Source organism: Diabrotica undecimpunctata, chromosome 1 (assembly GCF_040954645.1).
Source record: "Diabrotica undecimpunctata isolate CICGRU chromosome 1, icDiaUnde3, whole genome shotgun sequence".
Lineage (NCBI taxonomy): Eukaryota > Metazoa > Arthropoda > Insecta > Coleoptera > Chrysomelidae > Diabrotica > Diabrotica undecimpunctata.
Genome location: NC_092803.1, coordinates 60952235 through 60969994, shown reverse-complemented (window position 1 = coordinate 60969994; position 17760 = coordinate 60952235). Strand labels below are relative to the sequence as shown.

General features: G+C 32.9%; 1 protein-coding gene across 11 annotated transcripts in view; it reads right to left on the bottom strand.

Moving 5' to 3' along the window:
* Positions 1-3280: 3280 nt before the first annotated feature.
* Positions 3281-17760, bottom strand: part of Obsc (Obscurin) — a 350811-nt gene continuing 336331 nt past the window's right edge. For 5 of the 11 annotated variants that reach the window (XM_072543203.1, XM_072543208.1, XM_072543224.1 and 2 more), the window contains 7 exons: positions 16127-16593; positions 15640-15817; positions 15265-15547; positions 12715-12895; positions 12618-12662; positions 5146-5371; positions 3282-3736 (listed from right to left, as the gene is read on the bottom strand). In XM_072543203.1, the coding sequence (XP_072399304.1) occupies positions 3511-3736; positions 5146-5371; positions 12618-12662; positions 12715-12895; positions 15265-15547; positions 15640-15817; positions 16127-16593 (1606 nt within the window). In that variant the 3' untranslated portion in view covers positions 3282-3510. Of the gene's footprint in view, positions 3737-5145; positions 5372-12617; positions 12663-12714; positions 12896-15264; positions 15548-15639; positions 15818-16126; positions 16594-17760 lie in introns of all 11 variants that reach the window. The other 6 variants (XM_072543250.1, XM_072543256.1, XM_072543271.1 and 3 more) reach the window with 4 other exon arrangements.

Below are 17760 nucleotides of genomic sequence, written 5' to 3'. Positions count from 1 at the left end.
GATATATTTTTCGAATTTCCATTTTCAATTAACATTTAACTGTAAAGTCAGAATAACAACTGAAGAACCACAAAGCCTTATTATCATTATGTAGTCTCAGAGAACGACATAAAATCGCTGACATACGCACACCGTATTATTTTAAGTTGCAATTAGTAATTAGATATACGCATTTCAAGCGGTCCGTTTATTTGCTTTTAAATCTTTAATAGCCGGCAAAGTGCATGATTTAAGTAAGCAATATTTTCTACTGATTTCTATGATTCATGGTATATGATATTCTTACCGAAAAACAAATAAACTGTCGTTACTATAATTAAAATAAGATAAAATAAAATTATCTTTTGTAAATACTATTTATTTAATTAAAATCATTTTCCCTACTTTTCATCTCTTGTTTCGAATGGACACTTTTGGCCAATTACGTTAAAAAACAATTATTTAATTCATGTCTGTGAAAACGAAAATACAAATTATACAACCCTGAATCGTGCTTGTGTTCATCGTGGCATCGCTGCGCTTCTATCGTCCATAAGAAATACATGGCCCTATCTCCGCAATGTTATTTTCTTAACGTGGAACGCTGTATAGTTAATTTTGTATTGGATGATTTAGTATCTGACCGTTCGGGTCTTTTAGATTTCCAAATCCCTTTTATTAAGCGGCATGTTGATGACCTATTATTAGCCTTACCCCCAGAGAAGATACAGGCCACTTTGTCTTTACGAGTTCGATCCTCACTCACCTTCACTGCTGAACTTGAGGACCCCACCACAAATAGTATTCCCTTCTTAGACATGCGTGTCATTAGAATGGGAGACAACACCTTAACCACAAGTTGGTATAGGAAACCAATGGCCTCTAATAGGTTTCTCAACTACCATTCTTGTCATCCCTTCAAATATAAATTAAACCTAATTAAAGCTTTAAACTGTAGGCTAAATAGACTGACACATCCGGTTAATCGAAGGGAATCCCTTCAATTACTTAGAAATATACTAATTGAGAATTCATATCCATCTTCCCTCATTAATAAATACCTTTCAAATTCTAAATTTAGTTAATAACACTGTTCTGCCTAATACTGTACTTGGGACTCCAACCACCCATTATTCATCTCTACCTTATTTTCCTCAAGTTACTGAAAAACTTATTAAACTGTACAAACAGAAAAACGTACAGGTTAAAATTGCGGTTAAGAATGCTAAGACTGTCAGGAATTTGTTTTCTAAAACTAAAACACCCTTGTCCCTTCTGGAACAAGTAAATATCATCTATCACATACCTTGTGCTAAGTGTGACTCATGCTATATCGGGCAGACAGGGAGATCACTGAGAGGGCGTCTTACGACACACCGCAGTGATATCAACTTATCTAAGCATACTTGTGCTCTTGCCCAGCATGCTATTAACACTAAACACAAAGTGGACTTTAATGAAGTTAAGATTCTTGGCAATGATCGCAATCTCGTTAAAAGACAGTTTTTGGAAATGTGTTCAATACTTAAACACCCTATCGCTCTTAATAAGAGAACGGACATTAGTAACGAGCCAAATTTATCATGTATTAATATTGCAGAATTAGGCTTAATATGTTGTTTACTTTAAAAATTGTCCCCTAAGGTGTATGCTCTATCATATTTTCATATTAAATAATTTCAAATTAAAATAAAATAAAATAGTTTCTTAATTTACTTAACTTATTTATTCAACTTACATTTTATTGATTATTTTGTCAATGTTACTTTTACATATTTAAAATAATTGTTTCTGCTCAAATAGTTTAATAAAATTTTATAATAAAATAGATTCATAGAATCTATATTATTTTCAGTTCCAAATGTTATGAACCTTGGACTGCTGGAAATTGAATCAATCTTCACCTGTTGCTGGTTATTCTGCCATAAGATAGACTTTTTAAAATACGCCTTGCTGTTCTGTCATATTTTGACCTCAAGGCCACTGTCTTTTCTCGTTCGGCGTGGTACCTAACTGCTTCACTGCTTGTCGCATTTCACCGACAGCGACTGAGAAGCTTAAGAGTGGTAACTTCATTATATATATATATATATATATATATAGTATATATATAATATATATATATATATATTATATATATATATATATATATATATATATATATATATATATTATATATTATATATATATATATATATATATATATATATATATATATATATATATATATATATATATATATATATATATATATATATATTTAAATATCTCTATAATTCAATTTTAATAAGTTACCTAAAGTTAAAATCAAATTTAACTAATATTATACTGTTGGAAGTGCATCTTATGATCTTTTTAGTTCTCTATAAATTAATGTTTTTTACTTAAGTTTTTTCACATATTTTTTTATTTACATGTACCATTACCACATGTATTTTGCTCTTCTAAGTTGAGTTAATTTTGTAAACTGTATTCAGTTCCAATTAATTGTCTATACAACATAATATTATAATGTCCATTATCATAAGCTTCTTTACACATTTAATATCTTTGACTGCTACAAGGTAACACACTTATAATAACTTTTCCATGGATGTTTGGTTTTTCATATTGTTCTTTTTAGATGAACTGATGATGCTTTTTGATGCTTTTGAGCGAAACGTCGTCAATAAATAGATGAAGTAGCCACCTTCTTTGTCTTTTATTTCTCCACTTTGACCGAAAAACCCACCACTATTCGAGTGTTCCTTAATTTATATTGGATTGATGGTCGTACTCCTTTTCTCGATATATATATATATATATATATATATATATATATATATATATATATATATATATATATATATATATATATATATATATATATGAAAACAAAAATACACATTTCCATCAAAATATTGATTCAATCCTTCATTTACTATACTCCTATTACAGGTCAATCCTTACAGGACTCCCATATTTTGTAACGGCGACCGCGTGTATAGAAGTATAACTTCTACCGGCAGTCCCACTGGACTGCCACGCCTGTTTTTATTCTAACCACTACTTAATTGGGATCGGAGCTATTATCACAACACAGATATATTTTTGGAAATCTGGTTTTATATGAGATGACCTTGTTATAATTGGGAGATATCGAAGGAAATGGGTAGATCATAGTTTCTTATATAGGTACCATGATTCCACTGCTATATTTTATGGGTCTTTGGAGTTTTAGGCGTAGGTTACTATTTACTGAAAATAGTGTAGTTAATGAAGAGTTTTTAAATAATAAAACCATTTATCATATCACTTTATTAGTAGAACAAAAAGAAAAATAAAATGGTTGTAAATTAAAAGAAAACGTTCAGTATCTTAATGAGATATAACAATAAGCCATTTTTATAACTAATTGTATTGTCAACAATGATTTTTTTAAACAAATTTTGATTTTTTTAATTATAAATCCAACATTTCAAATTGTTTCTGAAATTATTCAGCAATAGAAATATATAAACAGTATTTACATATATTAAGAACCTAAAGTTGCTAGGGTGCAGTCAATAATTCTTCTTGTATACTCTGTGATCGGATCAGTTTGACTCCGGATAAGCTCTGCGATTGCTGCGCGGATTGATCTCGTGCGCTGTGGTATTCTTCGGAATATTCTTTAATCCTGTGGCCCAAGAAAACCGCTCTTTCTCGTTTTTTGATCATGTAATCGGTAGGTAGTAACCAGCGATTTTCGTGGCATTCGTCAGGTGATGGCCGCTTACTAAAACAAAAAAGAGATAATTAGTATTTCCAAAAACATTAACTTCTACTCAATTAAAAATATGTTCTTATAGTTGTTTAAATTTCCTGAACAAAGCACTGATATAGAAATGAGACTAATAAATTTTTAAACACAAACTTACAAATATATGAAGAAAATAAAGCCTGCTTCTAAGATCTCGAAATAATGAGTTCTTGTGAATTATGTAGTCGATGGCATTCAATAAATAATTGAAGACGTCAAGACTTAGACAATCCTGTCCTTGAAAGTAAGGTAGAATGTTGAATGTTGAATGTTGAAAGTTTTTTCCCCTGGGCCTGTCTGATCAAAAAGATCTTCGTTATCACTGAAGCTGAAGCTTATTGTGTTTGCTGCCCATTGTTGTTTCCTACACCCAGTCTAGAAGTTTTGTACCTTGTAGAAGTTTGTACAGGTCTTTTTCTTGCTGTGTCCTAAATATACCAGGGTCTCCTCTTGGTTGCCCATAAAGTTTTTGTCTTTTACGGTCCAGCGCCTTGCATTCGCGTAATCGTTAAGGTCTCCATTGTAAATCTCTATTTTATTCAGGAATTCTCTTACTGGTGAATTCTTCTTCTTGTAGTTCCTATCCGTTTCGGATATTGGTGACCATCATGGCAATCTGTATTTTGCAAACTGCGGCTCTGAAAAGATTTGTGGTTGTTGTATTGAACCACGTACGTAGATTTTTCAGCTAGGAAATTCTTCGCATTCCTGGTTCTCGTTTTCCTTCTACCTTTCCTTGAAGAATTAATTGCAGCAACCCATATATTTCGCTGTTCCTCATGATGTGACCAAGGTATTCAATTTTGGCTGTTTTTATTGTGGTTATTGTGGTTACTGGTAAATGCCCTTTTGATATTCCTGTTACTGTTCTGTTTGTTCCTGCCCATATGAAGCAGTTCCTCGGTTATTTTTCTACATGGTTCACCAGTCCTCTACCGTCTTACGAACTGCAGCTTTTGGTATTCGCAGAGTTACAGCCAGGGTTCGTTTGATTCGTTCGATCCTCTTTTTGCAAGTTGATATGCTTTTTCATTGCCTTTGATGCCCTGATGTCCTGGTACCCAGACAAGTTCAACCTTGTTTCGGTCCCATTTTATTCAGTTCTCTGATGCAGTCCCACACCAACCTAGACGTCACTTCCTGACACGCCAGTACCTTCAATGCCGCTTGACTCTCAGACAATATATGGCTCTTTTCAAGAGCTCTCTCATTATTTCCTTTTGTACATTGCAGTATCGCATAAATCTCCGCTTGAAAAACAGTGTAATTCCCCCCCCCCCCAAGGTAGAGCTTTCACTAATTCTTGGATTATTGGAGTATATTCCTGCTCTCACACCCTCTGTAGTTTTGGATCGATCTGTTAGAATAAAGTTAATATTACTTACTTTGGATGACGTTTGAAGAGAAGCATCAGGAACCTTGTGGCTTCTTGTGTGACTTCCTGGAATAGGTTTTCGAACCTGTAGCGGACAAATAAGATGTTTTGCCTGCTTTCATTTTCGTCTTGACCACGGAACGGTACTGTTCCGGATAGCATTACGTATGTTAAGACACCAACTGTCCAAATATCAGATTGTGGGAATGCGGGTTCTTCGGTTAGTACTTCAGGTGCTAAAAAATAAGAAGAAATGATTTAAATCATTGTGCAATTGTTGAAATAAATCGCATAATGAAAGTAGTAGTGTTAAGTTTATTACGGTTATTATGTTGAATATCCTATAAAATTTTGAAAAACAAGATACCTAAAGTACTATACGTAAGTTATTTGAATGATTTACGTACTAGAAAAGTAAATATTCAAAATATTTTAATCAATAACAAAAAAAAAACTATTTAAATAGCTAGTGCGATACTTATGAAGACACGAAACAACGAGGTGAGTAACGAAGGGAAGAATTATTATTCAAAAAATATTTTGACAAATTATACCAGAGCGATATAGTTCACATAACGGGAGATCAATATATAGTAAGGAAGATAAAAATTAACACACAATTTGAAACAACGAAGAAAAAAACCGATCGCTTTCTACTTTTTAAAATTTTTTTGTTCCTATTGTATCCATCATTTCTTGTTTCTTGTTATTTGCTACACTTCGTCCATTCTTTTCACACTGTTTATGCCTAGTTTGTTAATATAATGTCTCATTCATTTTCAGGTTTTATTCCAGTGTACCACGGTAAAAATATGGTATAACTTCCGATTTCCATCAACATGCATCGATTTTAATGAAAATTTGGAATTAACCTCTATTTACGCTTAACTTTAAAATCTACCCTATCCTGAAGTATGATTTTACCTTGGGGTGGAATCCATTCCAAATGTAGAGTTTCATACAATTTTTTCGCAATACTTTCAAACTTATTCATGCATAAAGATTTAAATCTTTTTGTTTTCAATCGATTTTTCATTATTAATTGAAAATATTTACATTTTATCGAAAACCCTGTTGTTATGCCCTATCTGTTTGCAACTGACAGCTCATCATAAATGCAAATCTTCATATAGAGGTTAAGAGTAATCGTCAAGGCTTTAAACCATTGTCGTACGAAAGTAGTTGAAACCAATAAAGTTTTTTTTGAAAAATTATGAGTTATGTATTAATTTGTTTAGTTACATATACTTTAAAAAGATCCCATGAAATTAAATACTTTTAACATTAATAATAATAAGAAAATAGCACAAATTTCGTAAAACTTTTATCTTAGGCAGATAATTACCTGTATTTTCTTTCCTCTCTTTAATTTTTTCACGAAGCAGCTTCTCTCTTTTAATGGTAGTACTATTTTTGGATTTATAAGGCATATCTATACTATTACATTCATAAAATACTTTGTCTCATTAGGGGATAATCCTTTATTAGTAACTGTCGAATTTGACAAATCATCATTGGGGTACCTGTTTATCTGCCGACCGAGTAAGGAAAAGTTATGATGAATTTGACACCGTCCGTGTTATCAGTTAGCCGTTCAGTGCATGCGGTAAAATGGCATCATCGCTTCAATTTGTTGCTGCTGAACTTAAAAATGTAGCTGCAATTATTTCTACAGAAAAAAGAATGAACGGAAATTTAAATAGATTCCGAGAAGAATTGATAAAAAGAAATGTCTAATGGCCTAAGCGATGTATCAGAACTGACACAGTAGAAAAAGAATACATGGAAGCAGCGTACGACATTGCAATGGAATATGCTAAAGAGTATTACGAGCACATACGAAAAAATATTAAATCTTCACTACAATAATGGATATTTCATAGACAATATAATACCCGGACAAATAGAGTTAATTATGACGAATGCTTTTTCCACAAAGAGTAGAAATAAGAGGGCAGCCAATAATAAATAAGGTGTACAAAATGAAGAAGGACACATCGTTATTATTGGCTATTTCGTAATAATAGGCAACACTAGATAGGTACAACCTACTGAGAGACACAGCTCTTCTGTTGTTGGTAAAAAGTGGTGTTGTTTGCTGGGTATTGGTCCCAAGGAACCTACTTGCAGTATATAACAATAACTTACATTATTTCGAAGTGACATATGAAGACAAAGAAATGTGTATAGAGCTAAACAAGGGAGAGTTGGCATGTTCACCAATCTCAATGTTCAATGTTCATTAATATGGATACCCAGCCAAACTGTATCTTAAATCAATTATATGATAGAACTCCCATCACCACCCGCAAGATAGTAGAGTACACGTTAATGGAAACTAGTTGGTTGAAACTGACACACCGAACCTCTGGCTATAATGGTATAATGTACGATGGTTCTCAATATGAACATGTAATAAATGAAACGAGTTTTATAAAGCTGTCACCAAAATGCGTTTCTCAAACGAACATAACACTACTCACATCTAGTAACGGATTGGAAACAGCAATTGAAAGTTACTTAAAGACTCCCGTCAGTCCCGTTGAAGAGCTTATGCAGAGGCCAATAGTAGAACAGATCGATATATCCAGACATAACATAGATACTCGGGGACATGAGTTGCCAAACATAGTAATCGGAGCTAAACATCTCGACCAAGACATATCGGAAAAAGCGAGAAAAACCAATGCTAATCATCAGTGGAATCCTCATTTAACAACGGGACTAGTGATGATGCTCAATGTTATGTAAAACTTCATTACGTGGAAAGTAATAATATATCTGCGGAATTTCAAGAGAGCTAAAAAACAAAGATATCAAAGTCATGCACCGCCCCGAAGACATACTGTATCACAACCAAATTTAAGTAATCCTTTTGGAACAGTCCAACCTAGATCACCTTCATTTAATGATATTAGATTTGAATTATTTAGCTTCTCTGAATCTTAAAATCTAAATATTGAAGTTTTATAGCAATGCTCGGGTCAGATAATAATTCAAAAATCGAGTCAATTAGTTAAGTGTTAAGCTGGATTTATAGTTTGACGGACTGTAAACGTAGACGCACTGAAAAAAGATCAACATAGAATTTTGTGTACTCTTATTTATAAATGAACGTAAACGCATGACTGAACTAACAAACATGTCTCAGAACTAACAAACATTTATAACCAGATATACGAAACTGGAACACAGTCACGAATATGGCTGGAGTCTACATTTATCCCACTTCCAAAAAAACCTAGTACATCATCATGTAAAGACTTTAAACTAATTAGTCTCATGAGCCTCAAGTTACTTCTTAGGATAATTCTTAATAGAATCAAGCATAAATGAGAAGACACAATGGGAAATAAACAATTCAGTTTCAGAGAAGAATTGGGAACAAGGAAAGCTTTGTTGTCAATTCTAACACTACTTCAACGATCATGGGAAGTACAGAAACCAATTTACGTCTGTTTTATAGATTTTGAGAAGGCGTTTGATAGGGTTCAACATGGTAGGATGTTCGAATATCTAGAAATGATTGGAATAGATGATAAAGATCTGAGACTTTTACAACATCTATATTGGAATCAAGAAGCTTCTATTCTGGTAGACGGCAAAGAAACAGACAAAATTTGTATTTAAAGAGGTCAGGGTTGTGTGTTGTCCCCAACTATGTTTAACGTTTACTCAGAAATAATTTTTAACGAAGCCTTGGAAGGGCAATGTGGAGTTCGAATCGGGGGAGAAACTATTACCAACATCAGATCGAGTCACTAGAGAATGCTCTAATAACGGACTAAGCATTAATACAACAAAGACAAAGTTACTTGTGGTTAGTAAACAAGACCTCGGCGCTATACAACTAATTTTCAATTATGAACCGATAACAAAAGTTAACCATTTTAAATACCTAGGTTGTTGGATAAACAAGACACTAAATCCAGATAAAGAAATTAAAACTCGTATAGAAATTGCAAGAGAAGCATTTATGAAACTTAGATCTATTCTGAGCAATTTTCAGCTGAACTTAAAGCTGAGAATTAAGTTCTTAAAATGTTATGTGTATCCTATATTACTGTATGGATGTGAAACCTGGATTATGAAGGTTAACATGATGAACAAATTAGAAGCCTTCGAGATGTGGTTATATCGTAGAATGCTCAGAATATCATGAGTTCAACACATTTCAAATAGAGAAGTCTTGAACAGAGTAGGTCAAGGTGAAGGCGACTTAATAAAGATGGTAAAAAAGTCGTCAATGGACTTCGTTCGGACAAAAACTTCGTCAATGGACTGGCTTATCAGCAGATGAATTATTACATGCCGCGCAAGATCGAGAACGATATCGGCAAATCGTCATGGAAGCTACCCACTCCTAAAACTTGGGCACTTCGGTACTCAAAGAAGAAGCATGACGGAACGTAAGTGAAACGGACTGGAACGGAAGAATTGGCAAACTTTTATCTTTTACAGAGGTTTACTCGCGTCTGGCCAATCAAAAGAAAGAATTTTGTGCTGTCAACTAAAGTGAACTGTCCGGCCCGCCCTCAATTTTGTAAAGTTGTTTATCAACATATTCGAGTTTTGTTGATTATTTGTTACAATGGACGGTTAGTTAATAATTTATAAAATAATAATAATAAATAATAAAAGGATATCATAGAATAATTTCAATATTTCAAATAAATATGAGTTGTTAATTAGCCTAATTCGGGTTTATCCACACATATACGATAATCCAGTAAACATTTTCAAGACCAGGAAATCAAGGAGGCACCAAGGAGCATACCTTCGTGTATTTCATAATCCATTGTAATACGCAAAAGGGATATAAACGGATAATAAACAATTGTATGAATAAACACACTGTTTGTTTGTGATTCGTATAATTTATAAGTTATGTTGAATGTTTGTTAATGTCACTCATTCTTGGTAACCAACTCTAGCCAATGTAGAAACATTGGCTAGAGGCTACTCATGCCCAAAAATTCCACTCCATCAATTTATAAATTGACATGATAGGGCCGGTTGTTCGAACGCTAATCAAAACTTGATTGTAATCAAATATTTAATTACAAGCAAATAGGCCACATCAGCTGTCAAAATTATTAAAAATTGCCTATTATTATTATTGATTTGTATATAAAAACATGAAACTAACATCAGAAAGAGTTTAATTATGGTTTATTTTAAATTAAAACGCAAAATAATAAAATTGAATAAAATAAATCAGTCAACATAACCTCAAAATGTGACGTATTTGATTTTAATTAAATATTTGATTACGATCAAGTTTTGATTAGCGTTCGAACAACCGGTCCGTAATAATGTTTACAGTCCTTTTGTTGTCTCCTTATTTTTAATATAAAGGTTCTAGCCCCCCAGTTAGGGACTTCACCCCTAAGGTAAAAACACACTTTGGCATAGATTTGGTTTTGCTTGTTAAGGTATTCATTACTTACTGTTAAAATTTCAAGAAAATCGATGCATGTAGATAGAATTCAGATTTAAAAACCTAGGTACGCTGCATTATTATTATTTTTATGTATCCGTATCGTCGGGTTGTCTTGTGTATTATATTAGTTAGCTCAGACTTTAATTTCCTCATTTTTGTTACAATGTTTCAAATGTATTCGACTGTTCACATCATTGGCATAAAACAGGCGTTTAAATTCATTTGGTTTTATATTTTTATGACCAACTAATGCGCTAAGAGGAAATATTCAAAAGATATGAATAAAAAGAGATAAAGCAAATCAAAAAGATAATGAAAAGAATAGGAACATTATATGGAGAAGACAATATTGACTCAGAAAAGATTCTGCAACGCAACAGTTACAGGTCCCAAATATGTATAAAGAATAAGAAGAAATAAAAGAATTTGATATCATAAAATTATATTAAACTTGTTATATTATATATTATTATCGAGTTGTTTCTATAGGTTTGTAGTTGTGTGATCAATTCTATGAAATCTTCAATTTTTCAAATAAAGCCATAAAAATCACTCATGTTCAGGAAGGTTCTTTATCCTGTTTTAAAATTAAGCAATAAAAAAAATCAAGCTAGAATATGCTATGTCCTATATAGACAAGGCGAAAAACTCGGGTTCATTCGGAAAAACATTCTCATGAGATTTTTTTGCATAATCACTTTCATGAGATACCACAAAATAAGGTTCAAGAGGTCGCCCAGGCGAAAAGTTTAAACTTTTTTAGACAATTTTTTTAAACAAATTGTAACAATACATTTTTCGGCCCGGACAATTTTTTTTAGAATTTTTTGGACTATTCTGAACAAAATAGGTCTCTTGCATGTTTTCTGTAAACTTGATCGTTTTCGAGTTTTAAACAATTTAAAACTGAAAAAACGCAAAATTACGATATTCATACTCAAAACACAACTAAAAAATATTATTTTTGAATTCAACAAGGACCTAAATTCAAGTTCAAACTTTGTTTTATCATTTTTCTATAAGTATTTTGGGTTTATCTAATTTTAAAACATTGTTTTTTAATCGCTAAGGAAGCGTTTATAACAGGACGGGCGCTCGGGATGCGGTGTGTATAAGACAGAGAAACAAAATCTATGGCATAAATTTTTGTTAGTTTGAATTTTCATTGTACAAGTCTTGGCGACCTTTTGAACCTTATTTTGGGACATCTCATAAAAGTAATTATGCAAAAAAATGTGTTGGGAATTTTTTCCGAAAGAATCCGAACTTTTTGTCTTGTCTAATAAAGTAAGAATATAACGATATAGGGATTTTTTCAGCTTGTTACGAAACGTTGAAACAACACACAGTAAAAAGTAGTTTTGTCGCTGAGTCAATCGTAACTCACTTTGCATAAAGAATAGGTGTTCAGTTATCCATTGCCAGTTTGTGGAAACCTACTAATTCGAGTGAATGAATTGTCAGAAAAAGCAGGTTAAGTTATATAAGAAAGAGAGCTCTGGTAACCACTAGTAAGAAAAGACTGAAAACGTGTACAATTTCATAACAGCATGTGTAACAGGTCAAACAAAATTATTGATAATATCCGAGTTGTTGACACATTTAAAGAAAATTTTTCCGTTTTACGTGAACTGTTCCCGTATGATTCGTAAGGATGGTATACACGATACCTTATTGGTACACTAACTCTTATACACGATTTACTACTAAAGAACCGTTGTGGTAAATGTATATACTTAATTGTTACTTTTTTTATAGAGGTGTCAAGGCTTATTTTGGTTACCGGCTTGTAATTGTACTTCTGGAGTGTGCTTGAGTTCAGGGATATTGCACCAATCTGCGCAGTGTCACGATTTTTTGTAAAATGTAAAATTGTATGTATATTTTGAGTGGTTCGTCCACTTTTAGGTGATTTTGTGGCACATCGCATTTCTTGGCAGCGTATTCTATAACGTCGTTCTTGTTGTGTTACAACACTCAAAAGATGATTTCAGAAATATCTTTTTAAAAGCTTCACAAAAAATGTGTTTTCTACTTACAAATATAGTCAAGATTTCCAACAACGGGAACCTTTATACCTGTTACTAAATAAAGAAGTAATATATATTTGGGACCAATAATAGATTGAGTACTTACATATATAATCGGGATGTCCAACAACTGGAACGTTTGTACCTAGTTTGGTAACCCTGTGTGCTGATCCCAGATCAACTAACTTGATCTGAACAGACCTCACACCGCACATTACAATATTGTCTGGTTGCAAATCTAAATGACATAGTCCTCTCCAGTGCAAGTATTGTAAACCATCTAGAATCTAAAATAAAAAGAAAATGTCAATAGGTATTATGCAACGAAGAACAAAATTATTTCGTCGATAAATTATCTAGTAGTCTAAGATCCACTGCCAGATCACTAATTAATCAAACTTACATTTTTACATATATTTAAGAATAGAAAACTACATTGATAACAGGTTGCCAGTCAAAAAGGGAGCGCAAATAGTTTTAATTTAGTTAATTATTATTTAATTAATTAATAATTAACTAAATGTTATGTATGAAAGAAATGTATGAAAAAAATACCTGTTATGAAATTAAAATGTATATATAAGAATATGAAGATTTTACGTATACATAATTATCAGTAATATTGTCCTTAATATGGAAATATTCATGAAATTGTTTTATATCTACTCACGCGACTGACACTCGCCATGTCAAACCAGTGGCGTAGCGCACTAGCTCTCTTTTATGTTATGTTCGATACCTCGCGTTTTTAAGAGCTGACAATCCTAATTTGAGACCTTTTTTTCTCAGGTAACCTTATACTATCATATTATAAAAAAATTATCTTTAACTTGATGCAAAAATATGAATAATGTTAATTTATTTTTTAAATGAAAAATATTTCATTTAAAAAATAAATGGTTTCGAAATAAATCAACCATGGTTTCTTTTTGATTTATTTAGAAGCACGCAGGAAAATGTCTGAGGTCGTTTATTTTCATGCAGTTCTCGAAAAGATCAAGTTTTTTGCGAAATGTCTCAATTTGGCCAACCAACTGTGATAATGTCTTATTTTTCCGCTGGAGTTGTAGGTTTAATGTGTTCAAGTGAGAGAAATGCCAGTTCATGAAGAAATGTTTTGTTCTTAAGCTTTATTATAAATACGTCCGTGTTAATAACAATTTCCGTCTCAAAAAATAGTAAGATCTCTTTTCTTAAAGGAAAAAAATTTCCAAGACATTTACCTGCACTTAACCAGTGTATTTCTGAATGTAGGGGGACGTCCTTATATTCAGTATTTAATTCCTCCAAGAAAGAGATGAATTTTCGGTGTCCCTGAGCTCCGTTTGCCCCTCTTAAGCTGTTTACTATCTGCACCACAGTTTTCATAGTATCGTTGATTTTAATTATCTTTCCACAGAGAGCCTCTTAATGGATAATGCAATGAAACATAACACAGTTAACACCATTTTTCCGCAAAAGTCCAGCCAATCCCGTTATGCGTCCCGTCATTGCTTTTGCTCCGTCGGTGCAAACGCAAGAGCACTTTTGAAAACCGTCTATATTTTTCACAGCGTCACTAACTGCTTCAAATATATTTATACCTTTGGTCTAGTCTTCCATGTGGTGCAGTTTTAGAAGTTCCTCAGTTACACAAAAATCTTCATTGATGCATCTAACAAAAATTAATAGCTGATTTTTGTCAGTAATATCAACAGATTCGTCCAAGGCTAAGGAGTAGTACAAACAATCACGAACTGTGTCGACCATTTTTTTAAATACATGAGTATTCAGCTCATCAACTCTTCTAGATACAGTTTGATGGGAAACTGAAACACATTCAAAATTTTTGGCCATCTTTTCATCTCCAAAGGATCGCGTCATTTTAACGGCACACCGCTTGATCATTTCTCCATCTCTAAATGCTTTTTTACTTTTGACAATCTCTAAACATACTCCATATGATGCTGCTAAGCGTGATGATTGAACAGCTGTCGGTTTTGTAAATAGAGATTTTTGTTTATTCAATTTAGCTTTAAGTTCTTTTACAAGAGTATTGCGAACTTCATCTTGATATTTGTCGTATTTTGTTTTGTGCTGGGTTTCATAATGCCTACTAATATTGTATTCTTTTGATACCGCGAGTACTTGACAACAAATAATGCACTGAAGTTTGCCTTTTAATTCGTTGAAGAAATATTGATTTTCCCATTTTCCTTCTAATGTACAGAAAATAGAAAATTTTGCATTTTTTTGGCACAACTCATTCTGAATTTAACATTCAATTTATTCGCCACTGTTAATTCAACACGACACGTGCAGCTGACTGAAGCTAATTGCCCGCTCATCGGGAGTGGATGTTCAAGGTTAACTAATTTCTTACGATTACGGAAAGTTAGACAGGGTTGGAACAGGTAAAAGTTATCAATGGCAATATTTTTTGAAATGTGTTTGCGGGGACCGCAGTTTAACTAGCGTCGGGTCGCATGCGGCCCGCGTGCCTGAGTTTGGATCACACTGAACTATGTAATGAACGCAGTAACCTTACAGCGGGATCTTGTACTATAGTAACAGTTCTACATTTCAATAAATATTCGCTGCATATGTTAAGTAAAATAAAATTCAAAACAATATAAATAAATATAAGGTTGAATGCTCGAATAAATTTGTGACTTACCTGTGAGACAATTGTAGCTACGGTTTGTTCAGTGTATTCGTGTCGACTTGCCAAATATGTTAAAATGTCGGCGCCTTGAAGCTTTTCTAAAACAAATACAGCAGTGCCGTTGGTACGATATGCTGCTAAAAGACTGGCTATTCTCTCGTGCCTGAGCGATCTTAATGCTGCGAATTCACCATCTACGTCTTCTCTGGTTTTGTCATTATAGTCCAAAATTTTCGCCACGACGACAGTATCATTGCGTTTGTCGACGCCTTTAAGTACCACCGAGAACTTGCCCCTGAATTTAAAATATCCGTAAAAATTAGTACCATCTCAAGTAACATTAATTAAACTAAACATTTTTATTGAAATATTAATATAGTTATTCACCTCGATATTTCAGAAATGAAATTATATTCCTGTTGAACATTTGAGTCTTCCCATTCCACCGGAGATGATTCTAATTTATAATCCAATCGTGTTCTGGATTCCTCGTCCACCTCTTTTCCACTGTCTGTAAGTTGTTGGAGATGCAACATTGCTTTGCTTAATTGAATCTTTGGTGATCCTAAAAAAGAATATAATAAAAACTAATTCAGTTTACTTTTTAATAGAAAAGTTTTTATTAATAACCAACAAAAAGACTTAAGAACCAAAAAGATGATATTTATGTTAAATTTTAACAAATACGTCTTTTAGTATTTTTAAATGCAAAAAAAGTAAATTAGGGATCAATATTGAATATTTATGCTAATTATATCTCGCGACTTTAATGCCTTTTAGCAATTTTAGCAACATATAACCGTAAATAAATACGCCCTTAATGCTATATCCAATACGTTACCTAAACCTATTCCGCAAATTGTGGCGTACTTACCTGCAGGTTTTGTAGTAACCGGTGCAGAAGGTACTCCAGGATCACTCCAGCCTATCGAATTCTTCGCCGCCAGTCTAAATATATAGCTCTTGTTCGACTCCAGCCCAGATATCAAGTAAAACTCGTGATCAATATTGTCAGCCTTCTTTATCCAGTCCAACTCATCCGCTGCCTTATATTCCAAGCTGTAACATATTACAGCAGCATTGCCATCAAATCTTGGTTGTTTCCAGGCCAACAAAATCTCAGTATCAGACGTTTGCTGGGCTTCAGGACTATCTGGTTCATCTGGTACTAGACCCAGAACTATTCTGGTTCTAGATACCACTTGTCCAATTTTATTACGAGCTACAACTTTATACAATCCTTGATCAAAGTTAAGGGCTGGGGTTAGTTTGAAATGCGATCTACCGTCTGCATCCGTGAAGATTTTGATTCTGTGTGATTCTGCGACTATGGAGTCGTTCCTAAAATAAATTTGTTAAAACTTAAATTCGGCTGTTATCAAATAAAGGAACTTAATAAACTGAATTTACACCATTGATATTTCATAACTACAACAAAGATAACTAAACATTTTTAAATTTTCACAAAATTAACGGACCCTCTATTGCATAAAGGACCCAGATGGGAACTCAAAATATAAAATTTCCATGAGTATTTGCTATCGACAATTTTAACCGCGCACACATCCTATTCCCTCTTGGGAACATTCGTGCTTAGATGTGTATTGTGTGTTGCTGATAATATCCATCGGTTGTTTGAATAAATAGCAGTTTTGTTTGAAGTGACTTTGGAGTAGGTTGTTAGTGTAGCACGTGTATTTTATTTTCGAATATTAGCTAAAAATAAGGTAAGTTTGAGAAATAAAAATTATATACCTATGCTTTTATAAGTGTTGTAAGGATCTACTGATATATTGAAATAATAAATTTACTTTGTTGTTGTTAGTATTTGACCCAAATTGTTACTGTTTCCGTACAGGAACATTATGCGCTAAAGGAAAATATTGACACTGAAAAAAGGAAATATTTTATAGTTTGTTTTTTACAAGTCGGTAGACTTCTTTAATGCATTATTGGTTTAAATAAATTAATTTGAATAAACCTGAAGTAAACTTTCTTTTCTTTTTCTTTTCTAAAAAAAAAAAATGGATGAATTTGAGAGTATTCCAACAACATCGTTTTACAACAATAAAGCAAAAACTATTCAGCACTATAAGTTATGACAGATTTCTTCTGAACGTGAAGATTCTGATAATGAAGATGATGATTTATCAACCGATGAATCGGATACTGAACTACCAGCGGAACAAAAGTCTATCAAAAAAGTCATATGCCATGGCGTCTTTCAAAAACTGTGCGAAATGTAGATGAACTGCATTTTAAAGATAGTGAATTACTTCCAACCAACATATTGCAGCTCAATTCTCCTTACAAATTGTTTAGTTTTTTTTTGACACCAGATTTTATAATTGACGTAGTTCGACAATGCCGTATATACATATCGCCTTGTATACACAGCGCTTAAACAATTCCACAAAAGCCAATTACTACATGTCCGGCAGAAATTGAGAATTTTATGGGGATACTGCTGTGGATGTTTCTAATAAGACAACCTACTACAAGACGCAA